The sequence below is a fragment of the Ranitomeya imitator genome, chromosome 1 (genome assembly GCF_032444005.1).
Source record: "Ranitomeya imitator isolate aRanImi1 chromosome 1, aRanImi1.pri, whole genome shotgun sequence".
Lineage (NCBI taxonomy): Eukaryota > Metazoa > Chordata > Amphibia > Anura > Dendrobatidae > Ranitomeya > Ranitomeya imitator.
The window spans coordinates 946,206,528-946,225,795 of NC_091282.1; the positions used below are offsets into that span (position 1 = coordinate 946,206,528).

Here is a 19,268-nt window from a genome sequence, read left to right on the forward strand (position 1 = left end):
CTACGTTCACATTAGCGTTGTGCGTGGCTGCTTCGGGCGCAGCCGCGGCAACGCATGCGCCATGCGCCCCTGTATTTAACATGGGGGGCGCATGGACATGCGTTGTCTTGCGTTTTGTGACGCATGCGTCTTTTTGGCGCAACATAAAACGCTGCATGATGCAGTTTTTTCTGCGCCAAAAATCATGAAAAAATGAACGCATGCGTCACAAAAAGCTGCGTTTTGCATGCGTTTTTGCATGCCTTGTGCGTTGCATCGCCGACGCAGCACCGCACAACGCAAATGTGAACGTAGCCTAAGTTTCACACTTGTGTCATGATCTCTGGATATCGATTGATATCTGTCACTAGCACTCCGGCACACTAGCCGTCTAAAGTGGAACATATCCTCTAGTGATGGAACATGCATTACTAAAGCAGTAATTTTACATGTGGCAAAAAAAATATGAAAATATTATTATTGTATTTTCATTTATACTTTCTTTGCAGAGAGGTTTCCGCTTTCGATATGTTTGTGAGGGACCTTCTCATGGTGGACTTCCTGGAGCTTCTAGTGAGAAAAATAAAAAATCCTATCCACAAATTAAGGTAAGGTTTTAAATTAATATACTTGAATTATTGATATTAAATTAATTGTGCATAGTTATCTAGTTCAAGTTAGTAAGTCTGGGCAGACAAAAAATATCCAGCAATTCCATCCTTTTGTTAGGATTTTATTATGTTCATCAAAAAACAAGCTCCATAAACCTTTAGCTAGATTATATTCTTTCTGGCATTGTATGGCATGTAGAGTGTGACAGTAAAATTGCTAAAGTTCCCGAGATAAAGGAAAAAAGGAAAAAAAAAATTAAGAAAATACCTCCAGGACCGGGGTCTTTCCAGTGATGTCAAAGTTCTATCTCCTGGTAGTTCCTGACATTATGTCGCGTGAGCAGTGCAGCCGGTCAGCAGGCGTTGTTAGTCTGTAGCCCGTTCTTTCAGATAGAACAGTTCTATTAGAGGCTAAAGACAGGCTGGGAGATACAGCACTTACATCGATGGAACTATTTTTTATTTTATCTGGGGCACTTTAGCATTTAAGAAGGAGTTATCCAGTAGTAGACAACCCTTGTAAAGGCAATGTATCATTGGAAAATGATATATTTCCAAAATAGGGGGTTTAAGTTAAAAAAATTAAAAACAAAAAACATTATTTCATATCATTAGCTATAATTTAAAAAAAAATAATAATAATTTTCAGACTGGTCTCTACAAACTTTACTAGAGACTCACACTTTCTAATATTTTCAGCAGAACTTTCAGCAGCCTCATTATCATCACAGACAGGATTACTCTAAAGGGTGATACCTCCCTATACAGTAGATAACACAGAAACTACCATTCACAAAAAATGATGTTACAGCTCATCTGCTTCCCTCTACCGTCACAATTATTTTTGCCCTTTATGGGAGCATGCTCAGATTAGAAGTTCAGAAGGTTCTTATACAAAATACAGGATCTGAGTCAATTTGCTCTTGCTCATGTCCATGTTAACAACCAGTAGTAGAAGTCTAAAGTGGCCAGTCTGAAAAGTTGAAGATATATATATATATATATATATATATATATATATATATATATACACACATATATATATATATATATATATATATATATATATATATATACATATCGTATATATGTATGTATATACAGTGGGGCAAAAAAGTATTTAGTCAGTCAGCAATAGTGCAAGTTCCACCACTTAAAAAGATGAGAGGCGTCTGTAATTTACATCATAGGTAGACCTCAACTATGGGAGACAAACTGAGAAATAAAAATCCAGAAAATCACATTGTCTGTTTTTTTAACATTTTATTTGCATACTATGGTGGAAAATAAGTATTTGGTCAGAAACAAAATTTCATCTCAATACTTTGTAATATATCCTTTGTTGGCAATGACAGAGGTCAAACGTTTTCTGTAAGTCTTCACAAGGTTGCCACACACTGTTGTTGGTATGTTGGCCCATTCCTCCATGCAGATCTCCTCTAGAGCAGTGATGTTTTTGGCTTTTCGCTTGGCAACACGGACTTTCAACTCCCTCCAAAGGTTTTCTATAGGGTTGAGATCTGGAGACTGGCTAGGCCACTCCAGGACCTTGAAATGCTTCTTACGAAGCCACTCCTTTGTTGCCCTGGCGGTGTGCTTTGGATCATTGTCATGTTGAAAGACCCAGCCACGTTTCATCTTCAATGCCCTTGCTGATGGAAGGAGGTTTGCTCTCAAAATCTCACGATACATGGCCCCATTCATTCTTTCATGTACCCGGATCAGTCGTCCTGGCCCCTTTGCAGAGAAACAGCCCCAAAGCATGATGTTTCCACCACCATGCTTTACAGTAGGTATGGTGTTTGATGGATGCAACTCAGTATTCTTTTTCCTCCAAACACGACAAGTTGTGTTTCTACCAAACAGTTCCAGTTTGGTTTCATCAGACCATAGGACATTCTCCCAAAACTCCTCTGGATCATCCAAATGCTCTCTAGCAAACTTCAGACGGGCCCGGACATGTACTGGCTTAAGCAGTGGGACACGTCTGGCAGTGCAGGATCTGAGTCCATGGTGGCGTAGTGTGTTACTTATGGTAGGCCTTGTTACATTGGTCCCAGCTCTCTGCAGTTCATTCACTAGGTCCCCCCGCGTGGTTCTGGGATTTTTGCTCACCGTTCTTGTGATCATTCTGACCCCACGGGGTGGGATTTTGCGTGGAGCCCCAGATCAAGGGAGATTATCAGTGGTCTTGTATGTCTTCCATTTTCCATTTTCTAATTATTGCTCCCACTGTTGATTTGTTCACTCCAAGCTGGTTGGCTATTGCAGATTCAGTCTTCCCAGCCTGGTGCAGGGCTACAATTTTGTTTCTGGTGTCCTTTGACAGCTCTTTGGTCTTCACCATAGTGGAGTCTGGAGTCAGACTGTTTGAGGGTGTGCACAGGTGTCTTTTTATACTGATAACAAGTTTAAACAGGTGCCATTACTACAGGTAATGAGTGGAGGAAAGAGGAGCCTCTTAAAGAAGAAGTTACAGGTCTGTGAGAGCCAGAAATCTTGATTGTTTGTTTCTGACCAAATACTTATTTTCCACCATAATATGCAAATAAAATGTTAAAAAAAACAGACAATGTGATTTTCTGGATTTTTTTTTCTCAGTTTCACTCCCATAGTTGAGGTCTACCTATGATGTAAATTACAGACGCCTCTCATCTTTTTAAGTGGTGGAACTTGCTGACTGACTAAATACTTTTTTGCCCCACTGTATATATATATATACACAATGTACAGTTCCAAAGTTTAGGGTCACCCAGACAATTTTGTTTTTTCCATGAAAACGCATACTTTTAGTAGTCAAATGAGTTGCCAAATGAATTGAAAATCTAGTCCAGTCATTGACAAGGTTCAAAAAAAGATTTTTATTTGAAATAATAATTTTTTTCCTTCAAACTTTGCTTTCATCAAAGAATGCTCCCTTTGCAGCAATTGCAGCATTGCAGACCTTTGGCATTCTAGCAGTTAATTTGCTGAGATAATCTGGAGATATTTCACCCCTTGCTTCCAGAAGCCCCTCCCACAAGTTGGTTTGGCTTGATGGGCACTTTTTGCATAGCATACGGTCAAGCTGCTCCCACAACAGCTCAATGGGGTTGAGATCTGGTGACTGCACTGGCCACTCCATTACAGATAGAATACCAGCTGCCTGCTTCTTCCCTAAATAGTTCTTGCATAATTTGGAGGTGTGCTTTGGGTCCTTGTCCCTTTGTAGGATAAAATTGACTCCAATCAAGCGCTGTCCACAGGGTATGGCATGGCGTTGCAAAATGGAGTGATACCCTTCCTTATTCAAAATCCCTTTTACAAATCTCCCACTTTACCAGCACCAAAGCAACCCCAGACCATCATATTACCTCCACCGTGCTTGACTGATGGCGTCAGGCACTCTTCCAGCATCTTTTCAGGCACCCATCTAAAAATCAATCATTTGTAAACATTTTTTTAATGTATTTTTGACCCTTTAATTCCCCTGATATCATGAGATCAATGGGGGTCTTGGACCTCAACCAATCGCTCAAAAGACCCCTGAGAAGTGTGCAGTTCAGAAGACAGAAGTGCACACACAGAGTGGAGTACAAATGAAATAGAAAGTCAATGCTTTCTTTTTAATTTGAGCGTGCTGAGCCAGGACATACATGTGAAAACTACATTGCAGGGATGATTTTCATGGTGACTAAGTCCCCTATATGACTGTATAAATTGTTTAAATCAAGTTTTGGGGGTCACAGACACCCTGTAATAAATAATAACCACTAGTAACCAATACTCAGTCAGTTCATTGACAGTTGATAAAATTCTTTCTCCCTTGGTTCCTAGGTCACATGTGATAAAATTAGAGCCGTTGCAATGTGTAACAGACCAAATCAGTAAAATATATATACATTACTTGTATAATGTTGAAGTTGCTTGTATTTAGGGAAACTGAAACTTCCTCTTTAATAGATATGGGTTTACACGAACAGTAAAGTTCGGCGCACGTACCGAACACCTACTGTTCAGGCACAGACACCGAACACGGACTTCACCAGGAAGTTTGTATTACTGTTCGGGTTTGGCTTCCCGAAGACTGGGTGTTTGTCATTTGCATGCCAGCACGGCAAACACCGCTTCTGATCGGCGGTGAAATCATCCCCACTGGTTAGAGATCAAAGGTTCCCACGCTGTCAAAACACAGCGTGAGCACTCAGCTGGGATCGGAGGTATAAAGGTTACCTCCAGTCACTGGTGTCAGCTGATGGGACTACTTCTCCTATCGGCTGATGCCTGCTGCCTCTAATAACAAAGAGAGCAGGAGCCGCTGATGGGAGTATTCATTAGCCGGTTCCTGCCTTGTAAATAAATAATTAAAATGAAAAAAACGGCCTGGGTTTTCCTGTATTTTTGATAACCAGCCAGACAAAACTCACAGCTGGGGGCTGCAATTCTCAGCTGTCATCTTCAGCAAGGCTGGTTATCAAGAATAGAGGGGTCCCCATGCCGTATTTTTTAATTATTTAAATAAATAATTTAAAAAAAGGTGCTGTACCCATTTTTGACAACCAGCCTTGCTAAAGCAGATAGCTAGAGCTAGTATTCTCTGGCTGGTAAGGGGCCATAGATATTGCCCCCTCCCCCAGCCTAAAAATATCAGCCCACAGCCGCCCAGAAAAGGCACATCTATTAGATGCACCAATTCTGGCGTTTTCCCCGCCTCTTCCAACTTGCCATGTAGCGGTGGCAAGTGGGGTTCATATTTGTGGGAGTTGATGTCACCTTTGCATTATCAGGTGACATAAGGCCCACTGCTTAGTAATGGAGAGGCGTCTATAAGACACATATCCATTACTAATCCTATAGTTGTATGCTAAATAAACACACAACCAGAATAAAGTATTATATTTGAAATAAAACAAAATACAGTTGTACTTTTTTATTTAAAAATAACAAACAGTTATACTCACCTAATGCCTAATTCCACTGAATCTCTCTTCTCCTGTAATAAAACTAAAATTAAAAAAACAACAATACCCCTCACCTATCCATCGTTTTGTCCCACGTCGTAAACCATGTATGGGGGATAAACAGTTTTCAACCTGGATGGTGCCAACATGCGACTGTCCAGGCTGAGAACATAGGTGACCGGCGGGGCTGAACTGCCATGACCTCGGTCAGATCCCCGCTAGCACTGTGAGAGTTTTGTTTGTTCGTTCGAACCTGCTGGACCCGAACATCCATGTGTCCGCCCATCTCTACTCTTTAATGAATTGCAGACAAGTGGAAGCACAACATGCATATATTTTTACTTTAAGTATGTGCCTTGCATGTCTTCTTTATTGTATTTTCTAAAACATACAGTTGTGGCCAAACGTTTTGAGACTGACACATATTTTTGGTTTTTCTGCTTCAATTTTTTTAGTGGCAATTTGCATTAAAGAGTAACCATTGTTTTAATTTTAATTTCATAAATCAATTGTAATATAAAATAAGTAACTTTTAAAATATGTTATCAGAAATATCTGCTTTTATTTTCCAACATGACTGATCATTTATTCTCTGGTGCTTGTAATCATTGTCTTCTTCAGTTAGCCATGGTTACCTTCAAACATCTGCAGTCATATTGCTTTGCAGCAAAGGGGCTTTCCAGGCAGGGACATTGCCGTTTGTAAGATTGCCCTTAATTCAACCATTTATCGGATCAGCAAGAAACTCTTAAGAGATTCAATTACTGTGAAGAAGATGTCAAAACGCCAAAGAAAGACCAGAAAGTGCCAGGACCATATCCTAAACCGGACTTAGCTACAGGATCAGTTCAGGAATGGTGTCAGGCAGGTGTCAGTTCATCTGCGTGCTTAGTGAGGCGAAGGCTTTAGGATGTGGTCTTGGTATCAACAGAGGCAGCAATGCAACTTCTTCACTCCAAGGAAAATATGAAGGACAGATTGATAATCTGCTGGAAGTACAGAGATGAGACTGCAAAGGATTGGGGTAAAGATATTTGGTAACATCTGAAAGAATGATTATACAGAGAAGTATAATGACATGTTTCATGCCAGGAAAGAAGAATATTTACGTTCTTTTTTGCTATTAAACTGCCCCCAATATTTTGTTATTTATGCATATTGTATCACTGATATGTTTATCTCAAGCAAAGGGTCCCAGTATTTATTGTAAAAAAGAATTTGAAAAAGGCATTTGACTGACCGCGACTGAAAAGCTAGAGATCCCCACCCCTATGACTGAAACAGAAGGAATGTGGGGCAATCAAAGTCTAAAAAGGGATTTTTGCGATAAATACTTGGAAGTTTTGCTTGAGGTAAACATGTTAATGATGCAATGTGCAAAAAGGGATGTGACAGGTTCCCTTTAAGAAAGTAAAAGTGAGGTTTTGTCATCCATAGGAGAATATCGATGTGTGCGTAATTATTGAGAAAATACCAGTGTGCAAGATTATTATGTGACGAAATGAAAACCGTAATCCCATCTCACGTTTATTTTGATCTGTTAAAATGAGAATAATAACCAAACAACTCAAAATGTGCAAACATGCATTAAAAAATATCAGTGACCAGCCACACATCTTTTCAATAGCAGTCATAAGCTTTCCTTTCATGGAGTCTGACAGATTCTTAATCTGGTGACAAACAACTTTTTGGGCAACCACATTCTCCGAGACACTGATCGGAAAGGTCTACTGCTTTCCGTCACAGTAAGGCTACGTTCACATTTGCGTCTTTGGGCGCAGCGTCGTCGACGGATACCGACGCATGCGTCATGCGCCCCTATCTTTAACATGGGGGGCGCATGGACATGCGCCAGTATGCGTTGTCATGCGTTGTATGACGCATGCGTTTTTTTTGCGCACCAGACAGGGCACGGACCACGCAACATGTTGCAGTTTTGATGCGTCACATTTCCGAAGAAAAATAAGGGCGCAGGTGCATGCGTTGAGCTGCGTTTTGTGACGCATGCGCCTTTTGACTAAATGTATTTTTTGGGGGAGTTTTGGATCTTTAATTGTGTAGGACAACGCATGTGTCAAAAACCGCTGCGTTGTGTATGCGTTTGACATGCGTTGTGCGTTGCGTCAATGACGCTGCGCCCAACAACGCAAATGTGAACGTAGCCTAAGGCTCTCATTTGAGAAGTGCCTACAAGTTCAGGTGAGGAAGGGGCCATGTCATTATTCTTTCACCTTTAAGGTCTTTACTAGCTAGCCAAGCAGTGGATTATTTCGATGCATGTGATGGAGCATTGTCCTGCACAAAAATCATGGCTTTCTTGAATGATGCAGACTTTTTCCTGTCCCACTCTTGGAGACCCAGTGGAATGATGCAGGGTCCCGATCGTTGCCATGGTGACCCGATGTCGTGACATCCGAGTCACCAGAGCTAGCAAACTTACTGATCATTCGCAGTGCATGATCAGCAAGTCTCTCTGTCGGTGCAGAGCTGACAGTTTCTACAGCATGGGGATGCTGGGGTCAAAATGGGGTCACTTGAGGGGCGATTCTGCTATACTAGCAATTAGGGGCTCTGTATATGGAGTCTGCAAACTCTTCTAGGAAAATCCAAGACAGAAAAAGTTATAGCGCACTCACCGGTCCAAATTTCAACAATCCTTTATTCGAACATGTGCAGTGTACAGCAGGGAGAATGTGGACAAAAACCGGACGACGGCCGTTTTTTGTCCACGTTCTCCCTGCTGTACACTGCACATGTTCCATTAAAGGATTGTTGAAATTTGGACCAGTGAGTGCGCTTTAACTTTTTCTGTCATGGATTTATCCATATTACTGGATCAAGTGCACTGAGTGTCCTTCAGCTGGGCTTCATAGCATGAGCGGCTGCACATAGTTGCATGTAATGGTGGTCAGCCAAATAATAGCGGTGCCATGATATCCTTCTTTCTTTTGAACTGTCTTCTAGGAAAATCTGTGCTCCAGGAGGTAAATAGCTCCGTTCCTCCCGAGTCTCTACGTATGGCTAAGTAGTACTGTACAGCCACATATGGGATATTGCCACGTTCAGTAGAAATTGTGGGACAAATTTTAATGCCATTTTTACCAACTTCTTGTGTGAAAATGTAAAATCTGGGGCTAAAACTAAATTTGGATGGTAAAAATGTAGTTGTTTTTTCTTCACTGCTCAATGCTATAAAATTCTGTGACACTCCTGGTGTCAGTATGATCACTGCACCCCTAGATGAATTCATTAAGAGGTGTAGTTTGTAAAATGGGGTCACTTATGGGGGGATCTCCTGTTCTGGCACCTCATTGGCACTCCCAGTGGTACCTACAAACCATAACAGTAAAATCTGGCGCTCCTTGCCTTCTGAGCTTTGCACTGTGCCTGAGAAATATTTCCCGATTATATGTAGAGTACTGGCGTACTCAGGAAAAAATGGATCTCGGTTTGTTGTAAAAAAAATTTCCTATTAGCCCTTAGAAAAATTAAAAACTTGGGGCTAAAACAACATTTTTGTGAGGAAAATGTGATTTTATTATTTTCACGGCTCAATGTTATAAACTTTTGTGCAGCACCTGGGGGTTCAAAGTGCTCACCACGCATCTAAATAAATTCCTTGAGGAGTCTAGTTTTGGCACATCAGGGACTCTCCAAATGGGACATGATATCCGCTAATGAGTCCAGGAAATTTTACATTCAAAAAGTCAAATGATGCTCCTTCCTTTCCAAGCCCTGCCATGCGCCCAAGAGTAGTTTTCTCCCTCATATTGGGTATCGGCATACTCAGGAGAAATTGCACAACAAACTGTATGGTGCAATTTATCCTGTTACCCTTATGAAAATGCAATATTTTGTGCTGAAAACATATTTGTGGGGAAAATGTGATTTATTTATTTTTATTTTTACGGCTCATCGTTATAAACTTCTGTGAAGCACCTGAGGGTTGAATGTGCTCACCACACATCTAGATCAGTTCCTTGAGGGGTCTAGTTTCCAAAATAGTGTCACCTGTGGGGGCTTTTCACTGCTAGGCACATCAGAGGCTCTTTATGCGACATGGTGTCTGCCAATTGTTCCAGCAAATTAAAAAAACATATAATTGCATCAGAAACCATTTTGCAATATCTAAAAGGAAGATAAACCTTCTTTACTTTGTAGATAAAATTTCTGATCCTTAGTATAATTGACTCATCCTAAGGCCGTGTTCACACATTCCACAGAAAGTGAATTTTGGAGTGGAAAAAAGGCCAAAGTCATACCAAGATTCAACACATGTATGTGTTATGCAGCATAACATATGTTTTTCACTGTTGCTATATTGTGAAAGTAGTGTATAAATTCAAAGAATGTAAAAATTGTATCCATTTTATGTAAAAATTCCTTGTCCTTTCTATAATTTCTGGTAAGATTTATATAAATCTTCTTAGTAACTTACTGAAAGAACATCGGGAAGCTGAGATTTTAGATTATTATTATTATTATATATGAATATATTCAGTTGTGTTCCTCATTCTTCTTGCTGGCCTACTGGATACCCTTTGAGGACTGTCATAAAATCTTGTAGGTCTACTGTAAGTCAAGTAACATACTTTTTTGGAGGCAATCCTATTTAGGTGTTGTATATACAATCAGGTATTACTTGTGTTTAATACTTAAAGGGAACCTGTCACCTGAATTTGGCGGGACAGGTTTGCGGTCATATGGGCGGGGTTTTCGGGTGTTTGATTCACCCTTTCCTTACCCGCTGGCTGCATGCTGGCCGCAATATTGGGTTGAAGTTCATGCTGTGTCCTCTGAAGTACACGCCTGCGCAAGGCAATCTTGCGCCTTGCGCAGGTGTGTCTTTTTTTTCTCTCCAAATTTATTATGCCAAGTGGGTGATTACCGTTTTTTCCCTATTTAGATGAGGACCAGGAAAAGATGGAAGAGCAGACTTTGATCCACTAAGAGCCTGCAGTGTCTGATTTAAAATTGTTACAAATCTGTTTTTCGTAACATAACTAATAGATTCATTTTCACACCAGAGCTTACCGTATTTATGTCTGAAGTAGTGAGTTTGTTGTACGTTGATTTGGGAAATTCCATGGACCGGTTAGTGTACTTTCCATTATAGGGAACTAGCAATATTTTGGCTGCCTTCCAGATGTTCAGATACATTCACAAGCTACTGCATACATCTGTGACTGAGTTTTGGGGATATTTGTTTGATTTCTTTATTTGTGTAAGACATTTTATAGTGGATATGCTATTAATTTCCTGCTTGTAAATCATGTACAGTTCTGCAGATCTCATCATTTCAGAAATCACATATGGTTAATTTGATGATTTGTAAGGATGTATTATTGTTTGCTTTAAAAGGCTTACAATAAAAAAAAATCCCCTAAACATCCAACTCTTTCACTGTAACACACTGTTAGGGTTGGCAGAACGCACCGAGTATAAATATATGTAATAACAGGTGCGCTCGCAACCCGGGGTCCACCGTGCAGGAGACAAACCTGCTGCTAGCAATTGGCGGCGCTATATTAGTGAACTCTGTTACTTCACAGAATTGCGAGGATAGGGTAACGCTGTGCCCTTTTAACCTCACAGAGGAACACCGCTACCAAACAAAGCAAAACTGTGGTCATGCAGTCAGCATAGCACACAAACAACTCCTCACCGAAGGTGCCGGTATTCTAGGGGCTTATTTCAGCCAAGACCTGAATCCAAACACACAAAACTTCTCACCGGAGGTGACGATATTCTAGGGGCTTATTTCAGCCAACCCTGACCACATGCAAACATGACCACACAGTAGCAAGGCTCAAAACATAGGTTGATACTAGCGCATGGTCGTGCAGCCATGTGAACCTTTTAAAGCTTTAGCAGACAAGGACCTTCCTGGTGGTCCAATGGGAGGTCGTCCCGTGGGCATGCTTAGTATGCGAAAAGCGGAACTTAGTCCCAGAAAAACCTGCTCGCTGCTGAACATTGCTGGCTACAATGACAGAGCCTGGAAGGGCAGTAGTAACCAATCGTCCAGTATCAGCCTGAGCCAGACGCTGGGACCGACGTCTCCGCTGAGCAGGCTCCACTGTTGCTGGAGGAGAATGGGAGACTGCAGCAGACATGGTTCGAGATTCCCCCTGTGCGGCGGCGGGAACTCAACACCTAACATTACCCCCCCTCCTAGGACACCCTCCTCCTTGGACCTCGCTACGCTTGAAGGCAGCAATGAGCTGCGGAGCTCGAATGTACTCAGCAGGCTCCCAGGACCTCTCCTTTGGGCCATAACACCTCCAATCCACCAAATAAAATTTTTTGCCACGTACCACCTTGCACTCCAAAATAGCGTTCACCTCGTAATCGTCTGTAGACGAACCCGATGTCCCGGCAGATGACTCAGAAAACCGGGAAATGTGTATGGGCTTTTAAAGGGACACATGAAAGGTGTCGGTGATACCTAGGAAGAGCCAGGGTTAACCTGTTCGAGGACCTTGAAGGAACCCAAGTAGCAAGGTGCAAACTTAGTGGACTCAACTCGCAGCCTGATGTTACGGGCGGAGAGCCACACTAAGTCGCCAGGAGCAAAGATCGGAGCGGGGCTCCGGTGTGCAGCGGCGGAGGACCTCATTCTCTCCTTGGAAGCCCGGATGGCATCCTGAGTGTGGTCCCAAATGTCGCGTGCCTCCACAGCCCAGTCTGCCACCCTGGAGTCGGTGGAAGACACTGGCATAGGCACAGCAACCCGCTGATGCTGGCCATAATTAAGGAGGAATGGAGTCTGACCAATGGAATCGCCTACAGCGTTGTTAAGGGCAAATTCCGCCCACGGTAGAAAGGATGCCCAGTCATTCTGCCTGGCGGAAACAAAAGGTCGCAGATATGTGACCAGGGTCTGGTTGGCCCTCTCTACCAACCCATTTGTCTCGGGATGATATGCTGAAGAGAGATTCAACTTAATGCTGAGTAGACGACAAAGTTCTCTCCAGAACCGAGATGCAAACTGGGGACCTCGGTCACTGAAAATTTTGTCCGGCATACCGTGTAGGCGAAAGATATGTTTGATAAACAACGCTGCCAAAGCCCGTGCAAAAGGTAGCCGTGGAAGAGGCACAAAGTGCACCATTTTGGAAAAATGGTCAGTGATAACCCAGATAATGGTGCAGCTACAAGACTTGGGTAAGCCCACCACAAAATCCATCCCGACCATCTCCCAGGGCCTGTCCGCCACCGGTAGGGGGTAAAGTAACCCAGCTGGCTGTCGTCAAGGAGACTTGTTTTTGGCGCAGGAAACACCCCCCCGAACATAATCCCCGACGTCACAGGCCATATGCGGCCACCAGTACATCCTCGCCAGCAGCTCAGATGTACTTTTGGTCCCAAAATGTCCACCCACCCTGGACGAGTGAGCCCAAGAGAGAACCTCCGAACGCAAATTTGAAGGAACAAAAGTCTTGCCCGTGGGCACAGAATCTAGCGAAACCGGAGCAACAGTTCTCAGGCTCTCAGAAGGGACAATAAGCCGAGGCTCCTCTTCCTCCTCCTCAGATGATACAATGGAGTGAGAGAGAGCATCGGCACGAATGTTCTTCTCCCCAGATAGAAAGTGGAGAGTGAAATGGACCGGGAGAAGAACAGGGACCATCTAGCCTGGTGAGAATTTAGCTGCTGGGCTGTCTGCAAGTAGACCAAATTTTTGTGGTCTGTGAACACTTGGAAGGGAAAGCGAGCCCCCTCCAAAAGATGTCTCCATTCTGAGAAAGCCAACTTCATTGCTATCAATGCCCGATGGAATAATTCCTCTCCGCTGGTGTGAAGGTCTTGGAAAAGAAGAAGCAAGGATGCTTCCGACCTTGAGCATCCTTTTGGAAAAGGACTGCTCCAGCACCAACGGATGAGGCATCCACCTCCATTATAAACTGTTTATCTACATCGGGACGATGTAGGATGGGAGCGCTAGCAAAATGAGACTTAATAGAAGTGACGGCTTTGGAGACCTCCTCAGACCACAATTTGGAATTTGCTCCCTCCTTGGTGAGGGCTACCAAGGGAGCTACCAAAGTCGAGAAATGATGAATGAACTGGCGGTAATAGTTAATGAACCCCATAAAGCGCTGCACCACTTTAAGAGAATGGGGTTCTTGCCAGTCCGTCACAGCTTGTAATTTGGCAGGATCCATAGTCAATCCCTGGGCAGAGATGATATAGCCCAGGAAAGGTAAGGACTCCTGCTCAAACACACATTTCTCTAACTTAGCGTAGAGGGAATTCACCTGTAAGAGATCGAAGACTCTGCCAACATCCCTCCGGTGGGAGTCAATATCCGGAGAGTAGATGAGAATATCATCCAGATAGACTACGACCGAGGTGGAAAGCATATCCCGGAAGATATCATTAGCAAAGTCTTGGAAAATGGCTGGGGCATTACAGAGTCCAAAGGGCATCACTAGGTATTCATAGTGCCCATCCCTGGTGTTAAAAGCCGTCTTCCATTCATCCCCCTCACGGATGCGAATCAGGTTGTAAGCACCCCGCAGATCTATTTTGGTAAATACCCTTGCTCCCCGAAGCCTATCAAAGAGCTCAGATATCAAGGGCAGAGGATACTTATTCTTAACGGTGATGGCGTTAAGACCACTGTAGTCTATGCATGGACGTAGTTCCCCGTTCTTCTTCTGCACGAAGAAGAATCCTGCCCCAGCAGGTGACACTGACTTCCTAATGAATCCTCTTGCCAGATTTTTCTGGATGTACTGTGACATTGCCTCCGTCTCTGGGAGTGATAACGGATAGACTCAACCTCGGGGAGGCTCAGCACCAGGCAAGAGGTCAATAGGACAGTCATAGGGGCGATGGGGCGGAAGGGTCCCCGCAGCCCTTTTGGAGAACACGTCCGCATAGGGCCAATATTGCTTGAGGAGAGAGGAGAGATCAGCCGGGACCTCAGTAGTAGCAACCTGAACACATTCCCTCTGACATCTACCTGCACAAGATTCACCCCATCCCAAAATTCTGGCTGTGGACCACTCAATATGAGGTCAGAGTCAGGAAAGTGGCTGGCATTATACACATCTCAGCATTCCGAGCTCCGCTAGATCTGCAGTTGAAAAAACAGCTTCTCTCACAACTTCTCCTGCACCCAATAAACTGACTGGTACATCACTGAAAGCAGGGTCTCTGTCCCTACATCATGAAGCTATCACACTTTATGGTAAAAACCTGCTGACAGATTCACTTTAAAGGGAACTATGATTTTCATCCATGATGCTGCAGAAAGATTTCAGACATTTTCAAAGGGCACATGTACAAGCAATATCAGATATTAAAGAGTAAAAAAAGTACTCGACAATTCAAAGAAGAGAAGTGAGGGAATACTAGTTGTGCCACAAAAGGTGAAAAGTGTTTGTATTGTTTGATGTAGTTGGCATCAGTTGGTCATCAGCCGGTATCTGGAGTGGGGATATTATTGAAAGAAGGGACCAGGTTCTGTGTAGTGGATGGCAAATCTACCTTCTATCCAATTAAACATTTCTCTGCCTGCTTCTCTAACGGGCACAATTTGCTACCCAGGTTGTATGACAGGTGGGTAGGACAATGTCTGTGATGCCGGGGTCTCACTAGCATATCACATCTGATGTAAGAGCATCGGATGCGATATGCTAATGACACTCATCTCCTGCTCTGCTGCGAGTGGGAGCCGAGTGTCCGTGCTCTGTGCTCCGAACCTCATGCATGAGCTAATCGCAACACAGCAGCGGAGGAGATGGAGACGCTGCTGGCGTCGGTGGGAATCGCACTGCACTTGGGTGACATCTGAGTGCAGTGCGATGTTTCACACGCACCTATAGACTTATATGGGTGCATGCAATCCACATTTGACATGCAATCGCGGCATGCTGCAATTTTTTTCCTGTCCAATCGCAATCTGATTGGAGGAGGAAAAAGAAAAAGACACTGAGAACAGAAGCAAAGGATTAAATTGGTACTAATGCAGTATGATTTTAGTGATATCAATATGATCCTGGATCCCAAAATACCATTGAACTACAGAGACTTTTAGAAATGAAAATATCTGACACAATAGTCTAAGGCAGGGGTCCCCAACTCCAGGCCTCGAGGGCCGCCAACAGTGCAGGTTTTCAGGATTTGTTTAGTATTGCATCGGTGGTAATGTGATCATCTGCACAGGTGATGATTCCAACCCCTGTGCAATACTAAAGAAATCCTGAAAACCTGCACTGTTGGCGGCCCTCGAGGCCTGGAGTTGGGGACCACTGGTCTAAGGGTCACTCCGATAAGCAGCAGTGTTCTTTGTGATATGAAAAGTTTTCTGTGCTGATGAAGGAAAGAACCAGTTCCGACCACACAGTTGAACCATTACTGGTTCTGGACCAGGAAATCAATCAGTTGTCCAGCTTAAAGAGGTTATCTACCCTCCCGGACAATTTGTTTTTCAACTTAAATGCATGATGTAATTGAGGCTAAAAATCATTATTGCAGTTGGATTTCATTAAAATCCGGCTATGACAGTTTTATGGGGAATTTGTAAAGCTTAGTGTATTTTTCGGAGCTCCTATCAGCTGCTTTATGACCTCAAATCATATTGCAGTTTAATATGCAGGGAAACAAAGGGCCTGCAAAAGCCAAACAGTGCAACATTTTTCATTAAATCAAATACATGTATTGAAGTTAACAAAAAAAAAAGGTCACCCAAAGTGGACCCTTTAAAGTGAACCTGTCATCAGGATTTTGCTAAGTAAACTACAGACACTGTCAGGTTGGCGCTGTATAGATTAAAATGATACCTTGCATGAAATCCATATTGTGGTGGTTGTTTAACCTGTGATTGCAGTTTTGAGGTAATTAGATGCTCGTGCTGCGGACGGGTCTTTTTTTTGGTGCTCTGGCCTCATCGTCATCAATCTGATTTAAATAACAGGTCACTAAATTTCAGTGACCGGCCTCTTATTTTAAATAATGCTTGCGCAGTTAATAGTTAATATTGTGGTCTTAAAAAAATGAAACCACCAAAATGGCGGCGGCACATGTGCAGTAGCAGATTGATGCTTGCCGATAGATGCAAAAAAAGAAAAGTTGTCTCCAGCAAAATTGTGTCCAGCAAAATGGTGTCGGCACATGCGCAGTAGTATCTATCTGCAAGAGCATGAAAAAAAAACCGAAACAGTCCCACCCCGGAGCACGGGAATATCATTAACTGAACACTTCTAACACTGATTACACAAGAACCACAAGACAGATTTCTTCAAACTAGGTATCATTTTAATCAGTATAACAGCACCAACATGACAATGCTTGTATTTTATTTAGCAAAATCCTGACGACAGATTCGCTTTAAAGCACTGACATCTTGGGTCCAGCCAAGTACCTCTAAGTAAACCTCATTTGTGTTAATAAGGGACTTTTTTTCCACAATTACAGATTGGGTTGAGTTTCTTAGCTGCCCCAAACACTTCAGTGCTCTCAGATTCACCAGTGTTTGATTTAGTGGATAGCATCTAGTATAGATGAAGCCAGAATACACTAGAAATGATTGGAGACACATTGCTAGGGGCAAACAAAGCAGAAAGTCAATACAAAAACATATTATTGAGGGTACTACTGACATGTTTTACATGACATGTCAGTGCAAATTAGTGGTTGAATTTCCCCTTTAAATAAAAACCTCAGCGAGCTCTTGTTACTTGTGATTTTTCAGATGCTGTTTTTGTTGAAAGTTTATGAATATGACTAATACAAGAAAAAAAACATTTTATTGCTTTAATGTTACTTAATGGATCCTTCCTTCTTGTTTTTACATTGTGGCCTATGAATTATGGAATTTCATATTTTTGTTGATAGATAAACAATTACGTTGGCCAAGCCAAAATCATTGTGCAGCTGGTGACCAATGGAAAAGACGTCCGGCTACATGCACATAGCTTAGTGGGAAAGCATTGTGAAGATGGAGTCTGCTCTATAAGCGTGGGACCCAAAGACAACGTTGTTGGGTACGTTTTTCTTTATCACAGGTGATTCTGGGCATATATGTAAAGTACAAGAAAGCAGGAAATAACCCATGTGCTTGATTTTTTTTCAGATATTCCAAACCACAGCATGTTTCACACTTGCATGACATTCATTTGCGGTTTTGATGCTTTGACATCGCTCTTCCCACACTAGTGACTAGTAATACTGATATTTACACACTCAGTCTTTCTGAAATGTTACAGTCTCTTTACATGTATCAACTTTTCAAACCACAGATGAATAATAAAAATGGCTAATTATTAGATATCACCATCAGAAGAATTATTGTGTGCAGGCTGCTGTGAACAAATGCCAAGCTCAATTATTTTCACGTGTACTATTACGGTAATTTAGGAAATGAAAATTAAAACGATGGCTACTTTTAACATTTGTATGTACAATCGATTAATCAATAGGAATCCATAATAGACCAAAATAATAATAATAGTCTGGAATGCCAAGAAACATACAAATTGTACAGGGAAGCTTTAGAGTGATCGTGGGATTTATTATACCAGTACTACTGGCAGCACATTGCTTATCAACTGGTATATTGTCAAATCTATGATTCTGTGAAACGTAATTATTGGTGGATCTGTGCTGCCAAGACATAAACAAGTCATAAATTGCCAATGCTTATTAGACAAGATATATAAAATGTAATAACCCAGTGCAAATTTACAGCGGTGCATAGATAAACATAACATATTAGATACCGTTAATAAAATATTAAAGAATACCTGAGATTATTTCCAACAAAAAGCAGTTATACACATGGACAAAATGATCGCTACCTTTCTGTTAAAATGTGATAACTTATAATGGTCACTGAAATAGCAAAAGTAATTATCAATGTACTGAATATCAACTAATTGTTATTTTATTTGCTTCTATAGCGTCATTAATTCCACAGAGCTTTATAATACGGACGAGTGCTATGCGAGAAAACATATCATAGCACTCTGACCACCGTTTTTTTTCTCAGGCATATTCGACGTGCATGTAAAATCACAGCGCGCTCCGATTGTACGTGTATATCGTCCGAGAATCGCCAATGGATGCCAGAAAAACTTGTATGAGTGTTGTAACTAGTGGCGGACACTGTGTTGGTGCGGGAGAAACATCTTGAACAAAGCAATTTTCTGCTGAGGCCTGACTCCATAGTATATAGTTAAACACTCCACCGTATATATTCCTATTATTACAGCAGTCGGACTGAGGAAGGTCCATATAGTTACTGTGACAGGACTGCATTAAAATATTACTGGATTCCAAAAACTAAGTTGAGTGCCAAGTTTTATATTATTAGAGTTACGATTTGGGCCCCTTAGATGGGTGTTCCCAAAGACTACCACCCAAGGTGTGCAGCAGTGCATCTCTGCAGTGTGAAAATACCTGGGTAAACTCTGTTCCCAGAGCTCATTCTTTAGCGATCAGGCAGAGTTAAAGGCATTCTCTTGTAAAAAAAACTTCGCTAGCCCACCCTCTACCACTCATGCTTTTATGCTGTTCAGTTTTCCGCTGCAGACTGGAAGGTAGAGTGAGAAAGAGAGCAGTTTGTGTAAAGAGGCAAGTCATCTGTGAGGAGTGGGCATAAGTAGACCCTTGATAAACACCATCAAAATTACCAATGTACAAAATATCCAATATCTCTGGAACGGTATATCAGGTTAAAAAACAAACAAAAAAAAAATGGAATACTCAGGGGAACAAAGAGAATAAA

The 19,268-nt window shown here is 42.2% G+C and overlaps 1 protein-coding gene across 2 annotated transcripts in view; it reads left to right on the forward strand.

Moving 5' to 3' along the window:
* The window catches only part of NFKB1 (nuclear factor kappa B subunit 1), a 161,223-nt gene that overhangs the window by 82,473 nt on the left and 59,482 nt on the right, over positions 1 to 19,268 (forward strand). For both annotated transcript variants that reach the window (XR_011316755.1, XM_069743654.1), the window contains exons 5-6: positions 489 to 587; positions 17,378 to 17,526. Coding sequence is in view for 1 of the 2 variants with exons in the window: in XM_069743654.1 (XP_069599755.1) it covers positions 489 to 587; positions 17,378 to 17,526 (248 nt within the window). In the remaining variant the exon portion in view is untranslated. The remainder of the gene's footprint in view (positions 1 to 488; positions 588 to 17,377; positions 17,527 to 19,268) is intronic.